The sequence below is a fragment of the Taeniopygia guttata genome, chromosome 3, assembly GCF_048771995.1.
Source record: "Taeniopygia guttata chromosome 3, bTaeGut7.mat, whole genome shotgun sequence".
In the NCBI taxonomy this organism is placed as follows: Eukaryota; Metazoa; Chordata; class Aves; order Passeriformes; family Estrildidae; genus Taeniopygia; species Taeniopygia guttata.
Genome location: NC_133027.1, coordinates 103,173,836 through 103,191,284, shown reverse-complemented (window position 1 = coordinate 103,191,284; position 17,449 = coordinate 103,173,836). Strand labels below are relative to the sequence as shown.

Here is a 17,449-nt window from a genome sequence, read left to right as displayed (position 1 = left end):
AAGTGTATCAAAAGTACCCCCTCACCTTCCTTCCTTGTTTTTGGCATCTGAGGAAGCCTTTTGGACAAAATTTCCTACTTTCAGCTGGCTTCCAGAGCAAATTAAAGCACTGCATTGACCAGACACAGTCATAAACAGGGGAGAAAACTCAGTAAGATAAACAGGATAGCAGCACTGGCTGTTTGGGGGAAAATGTTTACTCAGGGGACAGAGATGGTTGTATGGGGGAGAGGTGGTGTCCAGTCCCCACCTTATCTTCAGTGTCTTGCAATGATGGCTCCTGAGCAGCTCAGCCTAGTGCACAGCAAAGGGATGAGATTAAACTGGACAAGACCAGCAAAGGCCAAACACTGCATGGTTGAAGCAAAAAAAGCTACTCCGTCCCTGGGTGATGGGGAACAGGACAGAAACCAGGCAAGGGGTGGGGATGGATAAAATCCCCCACACTGAACCCTTCCACATCAAGAAAACTCCCACTGACTTTGCTACCTAAGAGCCTATGCTATGACAACTGAGCTTTCTTGATGCCCCACTGCCAAAGGAACACCCAACTGTTCCTTGAACAGCACCTATTTCTTGGATTTTACAAAAAAAAAAAAAAAAGCAAAAATTATAAACAATTGAAATTGGTTCTGATGGATCCTACTGCATTTTTTTCCTTCTTTTTTTGCTAATGAGGTGAGAGAAGGTAAGTTGGAAGACAATGTAGCTGCAGCTGTGGGGTGAGTAGAAAACATAGTTAAATAAAGGATAAACTCCTTTTTGCAGTATGCACTATTTTTTCCTCTCAATAAACTCCCACAGCAGTCCACTTCAGTCACTACATCTCAGCTGTCAAGATGTTTTGTTTTATAAGGAAATGTTACAAGAGCAGACCAGTGATCCCAGCCAAGAAACCTTTCTTTTACAAACCTATTTATAGGAGCAATCCTGACAGCAAGTGTTGCACAATTTGGAAGGCTATCTTACAGCTCCTGTGTTGTTTTTTTCTATTACTTAAGCCTGATGTCCCTATTTTTAACTTTGGGAAAAACTTGTAACAATTACAAATGGCAGTGATTTATTCCTTGAACCCCTGCAAGGTGTTTGGTTCCCCACCATTTCTGTAAGTTATTTTTCATTTAGGTTCTAGGACAGCTGAACAAAGTTTGCCACACACTGGGAATTTTATTCTTCTAAAGGCAAAAGACACTGAAGCACTAAAGGTGAGCTGTGCTTGTGTGACTGTCCTTTGCCTTCAGGCTGTGCTAGTCTCATACCCTCTGTAAAACAATTACTTAAGAGACAAAAATGAAGCAACAAACAAGTGTAATACAGTTGACTCAGTGTAGCATGGACTACCCCACTTTAGCCACTCAGTGAAAATCCACAGTGGGCAGTTAATAAGGTTGTTTGTAACAGCCATTCTAATTCTTCTGGTCTTCAGAAACACAAAGATGTGAGGTACAGCACTAAATACAAACATAAAGACTTTATTGAATGCTGCTCAGTTCCCCAAAGACCTTTCATTACAAAATTTTTCCACACAACTGCAATTTAAGAGATTGGAATGGTATTCTGATAAAAGATGTGAAAAAATACTTGATCAAGTAAACAGACAAGACTTCTATTGTCAACCTTCTGCCTTTGAAAAACAGACTGCATTTTCTTTAAAGAAAACAAGGAATAATTTCTCAACATTCTTCCCTCCTTACTGAAAAAAAAAAAAATAGTAATGCCAATTTTGGTCTCATTCTTCAGTCCATGAGATGCTAAAACTAACGCAGAGACATCCAAGATGGGTCTGTCTTGGAGACTGCACCACTCCAGAGGGTCCTTGGGCTGATGAGGAGCATCATTGATGGGCTCTCCAGAGGAAGCTCCATCCTCAGCTGTAGCAGGAGGAAATCCCTAACCAGCCCAGGACCCAAGAGGCAGCAGGAATAGGGCAGAGGCACTGGCCACCCCAACCTGTTGCAGCTCATTCTCTCCCTACCTTGCCTCCTTTCTAATGTGAGCATTGTATAAATCTAAATCTGAATCCAATCAGGAATTCAAGGACAGCTCTGGATCCGAGTTGCTTTTGGTGCTGTAAGGGGCATATACTGAATATCTCAAGTTACTGGTAACGTACCTTGGTTTTATTTGAGAAAATACAGCACAACTAGAAGCCTTTTCTATCACCTTAACCAAAGTATGCAGCAATGTGAAAAGCACATATAAAACAAGGAAAAATGTGTACGTAGCAAACTATACCACCTATGTGCAACACAATCAAAAATTCAAGTCATAATTCTCACCACTCCCGTAATTATTTCACTCATTAAGGATGATAATTCAGTTCTATGAAACATTGGAAGTGACAGTATATCAATAATTAGACAAATTTACAATAGGTTGTGGTAATGACATCACTTAACTGCTGTATTTAAATTCAAATCTTTACATTTGCCAGAGAAAAAAATTGGCTGTTTCTATTATACTGATGAGGTTTCTTTTACAAATCCTTATATATTTCAAAAGGGTACAAAAAAAGAATGTCTGCCGAGTAGAGGTGGTCATTTCTTTTATTTGGCACTTGTATTGTGTGCATTGAGCACGTTGTGAGTGCTGTTCTGCTTTTCTGCCATCACCTTCTTAAGCTTTAACTCCTCCAGCCTTCTCCACAACTCTTCACGTTCCAATTCTTTCTTTTTCTCTCTGAAGAAAAGAGTGAAAGATCAATTTCAGACGTGCTTTTAGCACAATCTGGAGACACAGTAACTTAACTGTGACTTGCATCTACTAATTCCACTTTAAAGTTTTTCTCCAAAGCTATTTTTAGAGGCAATTACACTTTCCTCAATTAAAAAGAGCATAACAAATTTGTAATGTGAGTGCTGAAACTGTACCTTTGCTCCAGCAAATGCAGGCCAGCGCTGTAGGGCGCCTTTGCACAGCTGGCTGCTGTTTTAAGGAGGTTTTTTAATCAGATGCACACAAATTAAAGGACTGAGAATCTTTGTGAGGGAAGAACACAGCTACCACAGGGAGGCTTGGCAGTGGTCTCAGCTGGCCAAGGGTCACCTGTGCCCTGCCTCCCTGACTCCAGCAATACTGCTGAGTAGGGTGAGCACTGGTTCTGCTGAGCTGTGAGGAGTTCTGCAGCTGCATGCCCTTCAGACACCTGGGGCAGCACAGCCAGCAGCAGCTGAGACCCATTTCCCACCCAGGAGGGAGCACATCCCCTGCCCAGGCAGGAGCAGAGCTGGGGCCCTCCTGTCCCCTCCCTGGGCTTGGCTCTCCCATGGCACAGCCTCACTCACGGGACACCCAGCACCAAACAGCTCCACTACAGAGCCCCACAACAGCAAAGCAGCTGCCAAAATTACAGCTTGGACTTGTTCATCAATGGGAACTTGGAAAAAGGCTCAGTACCTTTGCCTTTCTGCTTTGTATGAGCTTGTGAGTTCATCAAAGAGCTTGCCATTCATTTCCATCAGGGTTTTCAGCACGTTGTACACCAGTGCCACAATGGTTCTGGAACAGAAGGAGCACAGCCATAAGATTTAATAAGTGACAAAATTAACTTCAGAAAACAAGCATTTGATTTCTTTTTTGGATTCAAAGCTTCTTATTTAAGATACTACTGTAAGGTCAGGGAGTTTCTGAAACAAAATCCTCTCCTTTTTATTAATTTACAGAGGAAATTATAGTATATTTAAACATTTTTTGAAATGGCTATTTAATCTTAAATTCCTGACTTCTGTAATTGCACAAGATATAATTATTCATGCTGTGGCTGTACTTTAAAGCTATTCAATTATGTGAACCTTTAATAAACCAAGTTTCAACAACAATTCTGTAATATTTGAGCAATGAAATATGAGAGTCTAGAAAAATAAAACTTCTGGCTTGTAGCTTCAAGAAGGCAGCAGACAAACCACAGGCTTAGTGTGGTTTAGCACAGCAAAGCTCTCCTAGCAGTGTTTCTGGGCAGCAGGAGTCTTGCTAGAGAACCAGAATGAAGAACATCAGATAATGGATTTGGGTACCTCACCTTCCTTAAGAAACTCAGCAGCATGAGCACCACTGGCTGTGTGTTACATGGCTGCCTGCATTCCTGCACTACCCTTCTTTTTGAGAAAGTATTCATATTTCAGTAAACCATCTTAAACGTTGTGTTATCTCCTTTAAACCCACTTATATTTATACAAAGAATTTTAAAAACAGTAAAATTAAACATTAAAATGCCTGTCATTAAGCTTAATCACTAAGCAAATGTAGTATACTGTCTTCTCCCTCACCAGCAGTTCCCCACTGACTGCAAAGCTGCAGCCCTGTGACCTTGAAAAAGGAGTCAAAGAAAACCCCTAAGGAAATAACCTAAGAACCAGGTTTGCCTTTTCAGTGCACTCTGTCCATCGTGGCACCAGGAAATCTCCCAGCTGTTCATGACAGCCTTGTGCTCATTCCATTCAAAATGCACAGTATCCTTTGCCTGTTTATACCCTTCTTTTTTAAATTTGATTTTTTTGTACCCTGGCTTTCATGTGGTTTGAGGGCAAAAGCTTATTTAAGGTTTTGGTTTTCTGAGAGGAAAAGTTGGATTTTGAGCAAGAAATTGAGTCCATATCAGACAACCAGATGGATAAAAGCATGTTTTGCTGCCCTCCAAAACAGATTAGAATCAAAGGATTAGACTTTCTTCCCCAAACTTCCTTGTCTTCAAGTAGGCAATTATCCTGTGTCTTTTACTTCCTTCATAAAGGGCAATTTCTGCTTGCATATAGGGAAAGAGAGACATCCTCCAAATTTGTTGAGGTCCCAAATACATTGATAGTCTAGGGACTATTCCCCAAAGATTATATCCAGTCTCAGCTGCTATGTTTGCAGCTAGACACAGCATCAGATAAACCCAGAATAATTGCAAAGCCTCCAAGGGCTTAAAGCAGGACATCTGTTTTACTGCAGGGCTGTGGGAGGCTCCTGCTCACCCTGGCTTTTGCCTGTACAAACTTTATATTCTGCATACTAACTTGCAGCCTAATTCAGGGTGCTGGCACCAGCAGCCTTCGCTTTTCAGTATTTCAATACCATTACTGCTTTTTTCAAACACAGAAATACCAATATTTAACTTGTGGCACCAATATTTAACTTTATAAAGTGAAGTAGTCATTCATTTCTCAGTCCTACCATCCTTTATAAAGGTTGCTATTCTCTGATAGGATCTTTTCCTCTTCTTACGTCACTGGTCAGCAATAAACACTTATGAAGACACAGACAGCTGTATTCATCAAGGACAGCAAAGCATAAACAGAAGCAACCCTTGGAAACTGTTTTGGTCTAAGTAGCATTAATTTGCATTTTGAATAACACAAAGAACCAGAAGTGATTACAATATAAAAACCATCCAATTTCCTCACACTTTTTCAGTAAATTCCAGGTCTCCTTTGTAACAGTGCAGAACAGTGAAAGAACACAGCTGCAAGTGACACTCCATTTAACACCCAGAATGTCATGGGTTTCATCTGATTTAAGTAAAAATGAAGTCACATTTACAAGCTCCCAATCCAAACCTGAAACAGTGGACAATTTATTTATGGTGCTACAGATAAAGTGAAATGTTACATACGGATTCCAGTGTTCTTTGGAGATCTTGTACAAACTGCCAAACATAATTGGTAGAATTTTATCAATGTTCTCCTCAATCAGGCTAAGAATATATTCATTATTCCAGAAGTACAAAGCTCTTTCTGCAACCTGAAACACAAAGTTAAGGGTTCATAACAACCATAAAATAAGTTACCACAAAATCTGTTTGGGTTTTTTATGCTTATTTTATTTACCTGAAAATGTGAACTTGACACACTCTTGGATATTTGCTTAAATAAAGGCTCTTCTATTTTTTTGAATTGTGTTGGTTCTATAACATCTAAGATTTCTTCAATTTCACCTAAAAACATTACCTGTTTAGAAAGGAAAAAAAGATGAGAATATTTCATATCACCACTGTAAACAGAAGCAAACAAAATACAGCTCACACATTATGAATCCTGCAAAGAACACTGCCTGTCATTACAAGGCATTTAGACATCCACAGAGGTTCTGCAGCCTAAAAGAAATCAATCATCACTCTCAGCTAACAGGTTATAGCTCTCCTTTTGGACTTCTTTTGTGTAGATACTGAATAATTCATCAATCTGCTTCTGCAGAAAATGGGGTTTTACAGTTACAAAAGAAAAAAATTGGGGCATCTTGTTTTAAGAATGGTTGCAAAGATTATCAGAGATCACCAAAGTAGTTTTTGAAGTGATAAGTAGTTAATTCCCATACAAAATTGCAAACAACAGAACTCTGTGTAGCTGGCACAGAAAAATGTATCACCACTGGCAGAAAAAGAGACAACAGTGTTAAGGGACCCGCATTTAAAAAGAGTTGTTGGGGATGGAATCTGGTGAGATAAATCAAACTCCTGGTTTTTAAGCTCATTTTAACTACACAGAAGAAACCAGACTGCATCACATGACAAAGATGAGTGCCTCAAGAAGCTTCAAGAACTGCAAGTTTTCTGCAAGATCTCTTGAAGAGCACAGCAGAGAGAAAGTTTGTGAATGTGCCCCACAAGATTTTACATCACAGCAGACACCAGAAATGAGACACAAAACCAACCTCTTTCTGACTGCACGTTTTTGGCCAAAATTTGAGCAGTCCTCTGATTACCTGTATGAAAAATACAAACAAGTTAAAGCAGGACAAGTTTCTATTACATACTTGGTAAGACAAAAAAAATTACTAGTTTGTTCTTCCTTGTCTAGAGGTTCAATGAAAACCGAATAAACATTCATTTAAATGTTTGTCTTGTTTATGTTATCAGAATAACTCAGACCCCTATTGCTTTGTGTGCCTGTGATTATCCATTCACACTCTGCCCCCATCCCAGTACTCACATTAACTGACAGGATGCTGATCACATCAAAGCATCACACAGTGAAGTTAAACTCCCTGTAGCTAAATATCACAGAATATTTTTTGTCTTCTACTCATCCATACTTTGGGGAGCACCTGCCTGGGCACCAAAAGTTTGAAGCCTGAGAGGAAACAATAAATGCTGACAGGGCTCTACAGAGGAGCCATGGCCTCCAACTCTTCCTTTTCTCAGCTACAATTTGACATGTTAGACTGGAAACTAAAGTAAGAAAGATGTGAACTTACAGAGAAAATGTATTTTATTATCTACATTTGGTATCTAATACCATTTGATACATTTGATATAGACTACCTTACACAAGACTGGAAAAACAAAACTTTTGGGAAAATTAATTGGAAAGTACAGCCCCCAAGACAAATGGAGGGAATACAGCAAAGAAAGGCTGGAGGTATTTTTCCTAGAAATAAACATCTCACATGGCATCTAAACTACAAAATGAATTCTGGATTTAAAAAACGGAGAAAAAAAAAAGCTGCAACTAAGCTCCAGAAGCAGAAACATTCTCAGAGCCTTATAAACTTTCATTCTGAAGAAAAGACCTCTACTTTTTATGATACAACAGCACCTAACTGATCATATCCAAAGGGAAAACTTACTCAATTATTTAAATACCTTCCATATTTGCTTTTTGTCATGTGATTTTTTTTCTTTAGCTTTCCAGATGGCTGCTTTATTAACAACTGCATGTATTAACAAAAGTGGCTTTCCAGAGAAAAAAGTTAATAAGACTAAAGTGCCCTTTGCAGTACAAATTACTGCAAGAATTTTTAAATATATTTTGCTAGAGAAGAGACCCATATTCTCAACTTGATAAAGAAATAACATTCTGAGTATGACAGTGCACAGCTCAACAAGATACCTGTTCCTTGCTCCTCCTTGGAGAAACAGTTTCTGGCTTGACTGTGCCTTTATATTAAAAAGCCGATATCTGCACATTTATGTTCATGGATTGCTGCTTTTACTACACAAGATCATTATTTTTCCCTGAGCTACATGATTCCCATGAAGTGGGTTACCACTGTAGGCACCTGCTGGAAAACTTAACTCATGTACAAGGACTGCACTTTAGTCTGATTTCTTCCATGCAAAGGCCATTGCATTCAGCAGGGTTAGGTAACAAACTCCTCTTGTCAGCTCTGCAAACATCAGGACTGACCTGAGGCAGACTACCATAGCTACAAGAGCTCGGGTTGAATGTCCTCCAAATTGACCCTGAGTGACAATTCCTGCCAGAAAAATAACAGTAAGGTATGTGTGAAGACAGCCTTCTGATGGAGTTCTTAAAATATTACTTGACCTAAAGCCAAGAAAATTTCCAATGCTATCTCATCAGCTGACCCAAATTTCAACATTTACTTTTCAAGCATTTCAAAAAGTTTCTTAAAGCTTCACTTCTTATCTTATTAATTCCTTTATCAAACAACTTTTACTATACGCCCAGAGTAACAACCAAGACAGTGACTCTGCAGTGAGTTCTTGTGTCTTTTCCAGCTTGAATTCACCTTTATCTTGATTAAGAAGCAACCACAACTGTACAGACCACAGTCCAGATGGGCCTCAGAACTGCACTGGGGCACTGCTCTAAAGCCCTGCCTACTCCACAGCAGTTTAGGCTTGGATCCTGCACCAACACTCCTGTAAATCTGTGTCAGGAAGTTCTGACCTTATCACGTTGTCACTTCATTCAATCTTGCAGGTTTTATGTAACACTACACATTTTGTGCTCACATGTCAGCTTTAACTGTCAAAATGCCTGGGTTGTTTCCTCACTTGGCTTAAGGAATACAGGTTACACAATTCCTTTCTCCTCACCCTGTCCCACAAAATAAGTTTATTGACCAGTGTGGCTGGGAACTCTGCAGCACAGGGGGAAAAATGCTTCAAGCACACAAGGCAAATCCATAGACACCCTCCACCAGCTACAGAATAACTGGTCAGCTGAAATGGCTGTGCAGACAACAAGCTTCCACTGAAAGGCACTCAGTGAAGATCAATGTTATTTTCCCAAAACTGTTTATCTTTTTTTTTTTAATAGAAGAAAATTTAGGTCTTGCATAAGCTCTTCATTTTTCCGTCACAAAATGAGTAAAGTATTTAAATATCAATGTAGCCCTAATGGAGATATTCCTGATTGCCTAAATAAAACCAGTTTGTTATAGCTGGCCTGACATCACTCTGTGTCCTCACGAGCTGCTGCACTGCCCTGAGCCTCTGTTCTTCATGGGCCCTGCCAAAGCCTGTGCATAAACCCTTTTTAGCTGAGCTGTCAATATGCATCACGGGAGACTCAGTCTGGCAAAAGCCACAGATGCCTGAAGCACCTGAGTTTTGACTGCCAAGAGGCACCCCAGGAACTGAAGAGGGAGAACAAAAACACCATATTTGGAATTTCAGGGTTCTTTCTGTCCAAATGAAATGTTGTTGTTCTCTTCAATTTTTATTTCCATTTTTTTATTCCCCAAAACATTTCAATTTCATGCAGTGGCTAAGCACAAGCAATCAGTACCAAAATCATTGAAATTTTAGTTTTTATGACAATACAGTCATGACATGCTTTCTTATTTGGGGTAGGTTGCTTGATACCAGGAGTTCAAACTTTTAGTTAAACCTGTGCTCTATCTTGGCCACAGGTTAAGAGATAAGAGCCCTTTCAAACTCAGAATTTCCTTAACTATTCTAGATTTCATTTCCCCTCCACCAGAAAAAATCCTACCTCTCCATCTTTAATCAGGATAACACAAAACTGCTGCACAATTCAACAGGTTACGCTAAAATATTTAATTGAAATTAAAAATAGAAAGACATCCAACTGAAAAACACTTACAGGCTCTGTTAAAGTTGTATCTTTTTCCAGGAACTGTACAACACAATAGGCAAGCTGGAATGTAAGTCATATGGTTATTGAGTTTAAGCAGACACTGTTTGGACATTGTAGCAGTACTAAATATCACAACTTCTAATGGAAGCACTTCAGATCGTGGGGGGAAACCCAACCCAAGACGCCCCTACACAGCCATTTCATATTAGTCCAAACTAAACAAAACAGCAATTAAAGCAGCAAGATATACAGGCCTGCTCTATCTTAAAAAAAACTTCCTGCATACCAAAAATCATCTTTTCAACCTAGAAAATTATTTTTACGCTTGGCAGATATTTCCCTAACTCAGATCCCATATCCAGACAGATTTTTCTTAACATGAACTGTATTAACATTACAAAGCTAACACTTTCAAACATCTATATTGGGGTAAAAAAGGCCATATACTTCCAGTAAAATCCAAATTGTAACAAAGGTTTGACTGAGCACACATTGCTCAGGTGACACCTACAGCACACAGCATCCAGTGGTAAGATTACAAGTGAAAGAATTTGAACATATTCCAAGGCAGCTGTTGCCAGCTGAGTGTCCTGTCCCAGTGCAGCAATGGCCAATTGTGCCTGTGGAAAGGTGGAAGCAGTGGGGAAGCAAACGTGACTGACTGACCAGCACTGCTCTCCCAGCCTCTCCTGGTTTCTGTCCAGGGCCTGCTCAGCCCAGGGATATTTAATGTTACATAATTACTTAGAGTTTAGTTACTGAGGAGCACACAGTTGAGTAAGTCAACACCCATCCCATGCAGAAGCCATACAATAATGCTATTACTGAACTAGTTACAATCTTTCTTATATTCCATTAAGATTGATTTTAAGAAGTCACAGTATTTCACAATATAAAGACAAAAATTATGTAATAAGCATTACATTTCAATACTCAGGATGCTTGAATTTAAGCATCACCTTTCTTTTTTTTTTAATCTTTTATGCCAAAGCAGATAATTACAATGCAGTAATTGCAACAGGTCTTACTTATTTCTTTTGCCCTTAGGCTACTGATGCATTTGTATGGATTCAAAAAATAATAAATGTCACACATTAATCTCACAAATCCCACTAGATGTGTATATTCAGTACAGTAATGCTTTACAGTTCAAAGACACAAAGACTCAGGCTTAGCTCATCTTTAAGGCTTTAACTTTTAAGGGCAGGCTATACTTTACTCAGCAACAAAGCAACCTGGCCACTTGGGATTGCAAAGCAGATTTAGCACTGGCTTAGACCTTTGGGATAAGATGAAACACACAGTGCTGTGTGTGCACCTGGCACCAGTGTTTTATGAAGGGACAGAAGAGTGGCCTGGTCAGCAGGACAAATGTGACTTTCAGGTACAGCTGAATTAACAGGGCCCTTTCAGTAGCCATGAACTGGATTAAATGTATCCCAGAAACAAAGGGGCAGGTTGCTGTACTGATCTGTCAGGGAGAACACCTCTGGGAGGTGACTGAGCCCTTTCATTTCATGGAGCAGAAGGACAATAAACCACAAAAGCAAGTGATTTGCTTAATTTAAAACTTCATATGAGAATTAGGAATTAAGTGAGCTCTTTACTTGATCCTGTTTGTAGGCTATACAGCCACAATGATTTCACTTTAATTAGAAACCCATTTTCTTGTATTTTCAGTCTGTATGGAGCTGTATTAGTACAAGTTTTAATTAGCCACAGCAGAATTACTGCCAAGTTATCATCAACCATATTCAATCCTTGTAGTGCCATATGTCTGGAAAGCATAGAGATTATTCCTCAAACGAAATGCTGAATGTCTGTGGCAAGTATAAGAATGAAAGTCAGCTGAAGAACTGCAGCATTCTGACAGCGTGTCATGGATCTACATAATTCCTGGCTGATCCAGAGAGCTACTGTGCATTTCTGCCATTTATAAATGGCAACAACATTCTCCCTCCCACCCCATCACTGGTGCAGCTTTAGAAAGAAAAAACCACTTCTGAAATAAATACCTGGCCATACCTGAGGTTCCTTTACACGCAGCATTTAAGTTAGATAAAGGAAATGACAACAGCACAAGGCCCTGGGATTAAATGAAGTTTAAAGTGTGACAAGACTACAAGCAAAGAAAGCTTCCAACTTCAGTTGGTAAAGTCTTTGACTCATTGGTACATTCTTTCACTTGTAATATATGCCAAATATTATCTCAGAATTAACATTTAGATATAAAATCTGGAAGATTTTATTTAAAGTGACTGAATTTTCAAATATTTTGGAATATCGATATTCTAACACATAGTGCTTTAAATTTCATTAGTTTCAAATATAAATACAAAAACCCCACCATTCTTAAAAATAGGCAAAAGCTTACCTGTGCATGAAACAAAGCTAATCCCTTTGCAGTATGCATGGGAATCAGAACTTTCATAAGGAACTGTTTGTGTTCTGCTTTCAGTGGCAGTGCAAAACCATTGATAATACTGAAAACATGAATAAGCAGGATTTATTTTTATTAAAAAAATATTTTTTTTCCTAGCAAGTCAAAAATTTCTCTAAGTTCAACTGAAACTCAATTTCTGATTCAGTTTTTAAACCTGATTATTTTGAAGCCATAAAATGCATGTGCATGTGCACAACCTTTAAAATGCCAATTATAATGAGAGTTTAGACTCTTGGTAAGGAATACCAGAGAACCACACTAGAAGCTAAATAATACCTGTGAGATGAGCTGAAGTATTTTTATCGTGACCTCCATTAAATAAAATTACCTACAGGAAGTCCTGCTGTCTAATTGTAAAGCTTAGACAGATGTATCAGGAAGCTGATCCATTTCACTCACCATCACTAGCAACTTGCAGAGAAAAAAGATTATAAAATTTTAACAGTGCAGTTTAAACATTTGTTTTGAGATATTGAACAACCTTTCCCTTCAAAAACAAAGTTTAAAAGTTGTCTCATTGATTCAGTCCTCTTATATTTAAGAGTTGATGAGCTATAGACAAGAAAAAAGTCCTTCAGGAAAAGGTTAGTTTCTTTTGCCCCTTACATTTTAGGCAAAATCTGAGAAAATAATGGGATCCCTATCACTTGATTTTTCATAAAAATTTGCTCCACAATAGCTTCACCATATTTGTCTTTTTAGTCAGACCAGTAATATAATATTCTGCTGTGAAATGTGTGACAGTTTTGGAAAGGCAGTAAAAGAACCAGAGAAAAACTTCAAAGTTAAACTGAAGTTAGTGAAATAACATTTAAAAAAAAAAAAAAAAAAAGGTAACTAAAAAACCCTAGGACTTACAAGGCTTTCCTGAATAAAACTGAAGGAAAACCAGCCTGCTGAAGATTAATTTCATTCAACACAAGGGCAAAAGTAAGCACTCATTTTCTGACTCAAAGAACAAGTCATCTATCAGGCAGAAGATAACCAAGAGTAGATAGGTCTGACAAACAAGGACTCTTGAGAAAAAATTTTTGCCTGTCATCTTTAAAACTTGCACTGAAAAAAGAATAATTTATTCTGTGTCCTAATCTGATATTCATGTGGCAACCCAGACAGTATAAGATTATCAGTGACTGCACTTCATCACTCGTTACTGTAATAATTCTCTTCCCTCCTCCATTCCCAAAGCAGAAAAGCTGAAGCAAACATTCACAGTAATGTTTAATATTTTTTTCTGTGTGAGATCAAACTTACCTTCCTAATATCTCAAGAAGTTCAGCAACACCATTGAAGTGCTCTGTTTCATATATAAACCTGTTACCAAAAAAGACAACCATCAAAAATTGCCACAGAGGACCAGAGATTCCAAATAAACAACCTTTACTAAGCTTCAAATATTTGAAAACAAGATCAAAGACCAAACACAGGTCTTTTAGTTCAAGAATAAATCACTGCAGACCCAGACTGTGAAGGAAAGATAAAATATTCCTCAACCTAGTCAAACACACAGAGCATACCTGAGGAAAATGTTGTTTATCTGTTTCCTGATGAATGCTCTTAAACCAAGGAATTTTCCATAAATTCTATGAAGAACTGTCTTTAGGAAATCACGTTCTCGTGGGTCTTCACTGTCAAAGAGCTCCAACAACTTTAAAAATTAAATTGAAATGTATTATTTTTGAAAGACTTAAGGTTTTGTATTGTTACTACCTGATTTGAATTTTATCTTGAATTTACAATTTCACATTAGGAATAAAATAGCATCAGTTTAACTGTACATTTTGTATTGATGTCAATAACAGGTTTTCAAAATTACATTTTTAATAAAGTTGATTTTTTCTAATAAACTTATCAACTTCATTCCTGTCCTGTGTACAACAGACACCGAAGTCATTCCAGTAACTATCATACTATCAAAATAAAAATGCAATTGCAAACACGAAATTATCAAACTGTAGGCAAGTGGTTTATATTTGTTATTTAAGAAATCAGAATTAATCAAATCCATATCCTAGATTTACAATTTTGTAATTAAAATCCTTTACTGCTTATCTCAAAAGTTGTGTCTTGATAGCCAAGCAAAAGCATTCCTATACGAGAAATTTTACAATTAAGGAGGGGGTCATAGAATAAGGACAAGATATGTAATTACTAACCAATTCCCTACTAATGCTGCAAGAAGCTAACAAAACTTTCCACATACTTTTTTCTTGTAGAAAGTCTTCCAAAGATACAGAAAAGACCATGCTCACTCAAAGACATGAAAAATAGTCCATCACATTACAGACCATAATTTTTGGTGTTAATTTTTTCTTTTAACCCTGCATGGCCAAGCAACAGCATATTCAGAAATGTGAGCTGCCTTGAGCAAGTCAGTAACAGCTCGGGCAGTCAGCAGAGTCTCCTGCTCAGGTCTGAGCTTAGGTATGTCTACCAAGCACCACAAGGGACTGGAAACAGCTGTTCAGGAACTTGGTTCAGGCTCATTTCAATTTTATATTTAGCAGGAATTTCTCAGGGTCACTACTCCACGTTTTTTCCCATATATAGCTAGCTGTTGGTTGCATTGTCTCTATCTTGTACTCTAGAGAAAGATCAAGTGAAATGTCAGGAACAAACTCTGCAATGCTGCTCTCAAGGACCATAGGTCAATTTGTAAAGTGGATACCCACAGCCAATGGCTCACCAGCAGCCTCAGGCTTAAGTTTTGTGTGTAAGCTGAATTAAACTGAGAAGAAGGAAACACTTGTAAACAAGAACAGTAGAACCAATTAAGTGGAAATTAATGCAGTCACTGAAGGTAGGGAGGCAAAGCACCCGTCCTGTGGTTTTACTTTTCACTGCTGTATTGTGATGGCCTGACAGTCCTCACTCTTCACATACTGAGCAAACAAGTATTTTGACAAACAAAATTTGGCAAACAAATATTTCAACACAGTGAAAAAATCCCCACTGAATTCACCTTGAACCAAAAATTCCTATTGAATTCTACACCGTAATTCCCTGAGAAGTTATATTTAATATGAAATCTCACTTCATTTTCTTGCTCATAGTTGCTTTGCATGGTAAATCATGACTTTCCTAAGTAATTTCTTACTTGATTTTCCTTCAGTGGTTAATACACAATAATAAAGAGAATTACACTATCTAGGCATAAGTAAGAAGGTGTTGAAACACATTTCATGTACAGTAAGTACATTAAGTTTTACAAGAAAAAAGTTTGCTGTAAGTTTTCCCATGGTAAAACTATTAAAAAACAAACATAGAAGGACTACAAAAATATAATTACCACATTGTTGATTTGGCTGGAATTAAGTTACAAATCATGAAAAACAGAACTTTACAAATTCCAAATATCTTTCATTGCAAAGCACTGAGGTTAATATCTGAAAACAAAGTGTTCCTGAAGTTACTAATTACATATAGCCCCTGTGGTATGATGTGCTGTTTATTTAGTGTTTAGCAGAAACCACTGCTGCAACAACAGAAATTTACCCTGTGTCAAGAGGAAAGCTTTAAGTCCATCTGATAAGCTGAGCTCAAGAGGTGATCCTTAAATCCCACTTTCAACTTTAACACTCTCCTCTTACCTGCTGTACAAATCTCTGGTCAATGTATCGCTTTGCGATGCTGGGCTGAAAATCTGGGCTCTCCAAAAACCTCAGGAAAAACTCATACACCAACTACAAACATAGAAATGAAAATTCTGAAGTTAGGAAGCACACCATAACATGGATCTCAGCCTTGGCACCACCACCAAAGTAAGTGGGACTATTCACACGCTCAAAAATCACAAGAGGAATCAAAGCCTAACACATCACTGCTTAACCACAATTCCTACTGGAATTTACTGAAAGAATAACATTAAGTACACAGAGCCCTTCAATTCCCAGAAGAGTCAGAGCTTAATAAATAATCTACTGAAAATACCAATAGTGTACAAAAAACAAGTTCTAAATGTTAAGTTCCTTCCATGTTAAGAACTTATTATGCAGAAATAGGTTACCAAACATTGAGCAGCACTGAGAGTTAAATTAAGTGCTCTAACATTACATAAGTCCTTAAAGAGATGAAGAAAAATCTATTAAGTGTTCCTGAAATTAAGTTTTGACCACAAACTCTGAAAATGAAAAGTTGTATTAAAACAGCTGAATGAATTCACAGAAACTGAAAGAACTCGGTTTAAAATTAGGCTTCTATATCCTGGAAACTCCTTTGTAGCATATTATTTCTATTTAGTTCAAGCTCCTATTTGCTACAATCCCACACTGCCCAGAGATAAAAATCCTGACAAGAGATAGAGCTACCAAAGACCTGGGCTAGCAGAGAGTGGCATGAAGAGGCCAGAGCACAAGTCCCATATTTTGGGGCTCATCAGAAGTCCAAGACAAAACACTGCACTTGCATAACAATGGAGGATTTATAAAGTACACAGAAGGCACCTCTTCACTAAGACAGAACTGGGAGAAAGATGCCTTATGTTTAGATTACATTCAGAGTCGTTCATGTTCTCAATGCCCATTTCATAACTCCATATAATCAAACAACTGATTAGTAATAACACTACAATGCAATTTAGGTACACAATGCCATCACTGACTGGGCTTCTAAATAAAACCCATGCAGAGCTCTGCTCATACTCAAAGGCATGAATTTCAACTATTACCACGCTGAGTACTTAACTAAACTGAGAGCCAACACCTGAGTAATTCATAATTATAATTAGGAACCTCACTTCAGAAAAATGCATGACAGTAAGTACTTTTATGCAGAACATTTGAGCTGACAGTTACTTATGTATAGCCTCAAGGAGGGTGAGCTGTATCTGCAGAGTCTCAGGAACCCAAGCTACCCTTCAGTTTGTCCCCCTCTGACAGACTGCAAGAAGAGCTTTTCACATCAGCAGTTTACATAGAATAACAGGACTGTTAGGGTTGGGAGGGATCTCTGGAAATCATCTAGTCCAACCCTCTGCCCAGGCAAGGTCACCTAGAGCAGGTGACAGAGGGACAGGTGGGGTTTGAATGCCTCCAGAGAAAGAGACCATGACCTTCCTGGGCAGCCTGAACCAGTGCTCTGCCACCCTCAGTGTCAAGTTCCTCATCTGCTCCAATGTATGGCCATTTCTCCTCGTCCTGTCCCTGGCACCATCTTCTTGGCACCATCATAGACAATCCAACAGTAGAATTTTAAATGTTATCATATTCCAGCCTCTGCCTTTGAAAGAGCTCAACCACGG

The 17,449-nt window shown here is 38.3% G+C and overlaps 1 protein-coding gene across 1 annotated transcript in view; it reads right to left on the bottom strand.

Annotated features, from left to right (window-relative positions):
- Positions 1-1,456: 1,456 nt before the first annotated feature.
- The window catches only part of PPP2R5A (protein phosphatase 2 regulatory subunit B'alpha), a 40,635-nt gene continuing 24,642 nt past the window's right edge, over positions 1,457-17,449 (bottom strand). The window contains exons 5-14 of the mRNA XM_072927541.1: positions 15,801-15,893; positions 13,728-13,858; positions 13,465-13,524; positions 12,142-12,250; positions 9,774-9,827; positions 6,631-6,681; positions 5,808-5,927; positions 5,594-5,721; positions 3,397-3,498; positions 1,457-2,679 (exon numbers count right to left, since the gene is read on the bottom strand). Of these exons, the coding sequence (XP_072783642.1) occupies positions 2,547-2,679; positions 3,397-3,498; positions 5,594-5,721; positions 5,808-5,927; positions 6,631-6,681; positions 9,774-9,827; positions 12,142-12,250; positions 13,465-13,524; positions 13,728-13,858; positions 15,801-15,893 (981 nt within the window). The 3' untranslated portion in view covers positions 1,457-2,546. The remainder of the gene's footprint in view (positions 2,680-3,396; positions 3,499-5,593; positions 5,722-5,807; positions 5,928-6,630; positions 6,682-9,773; positions 9,828-12,141; positions 12,251-13,464; positions 13,525-13,727; positions 13,859-15,800; positions 15,894-17,449) is intronic.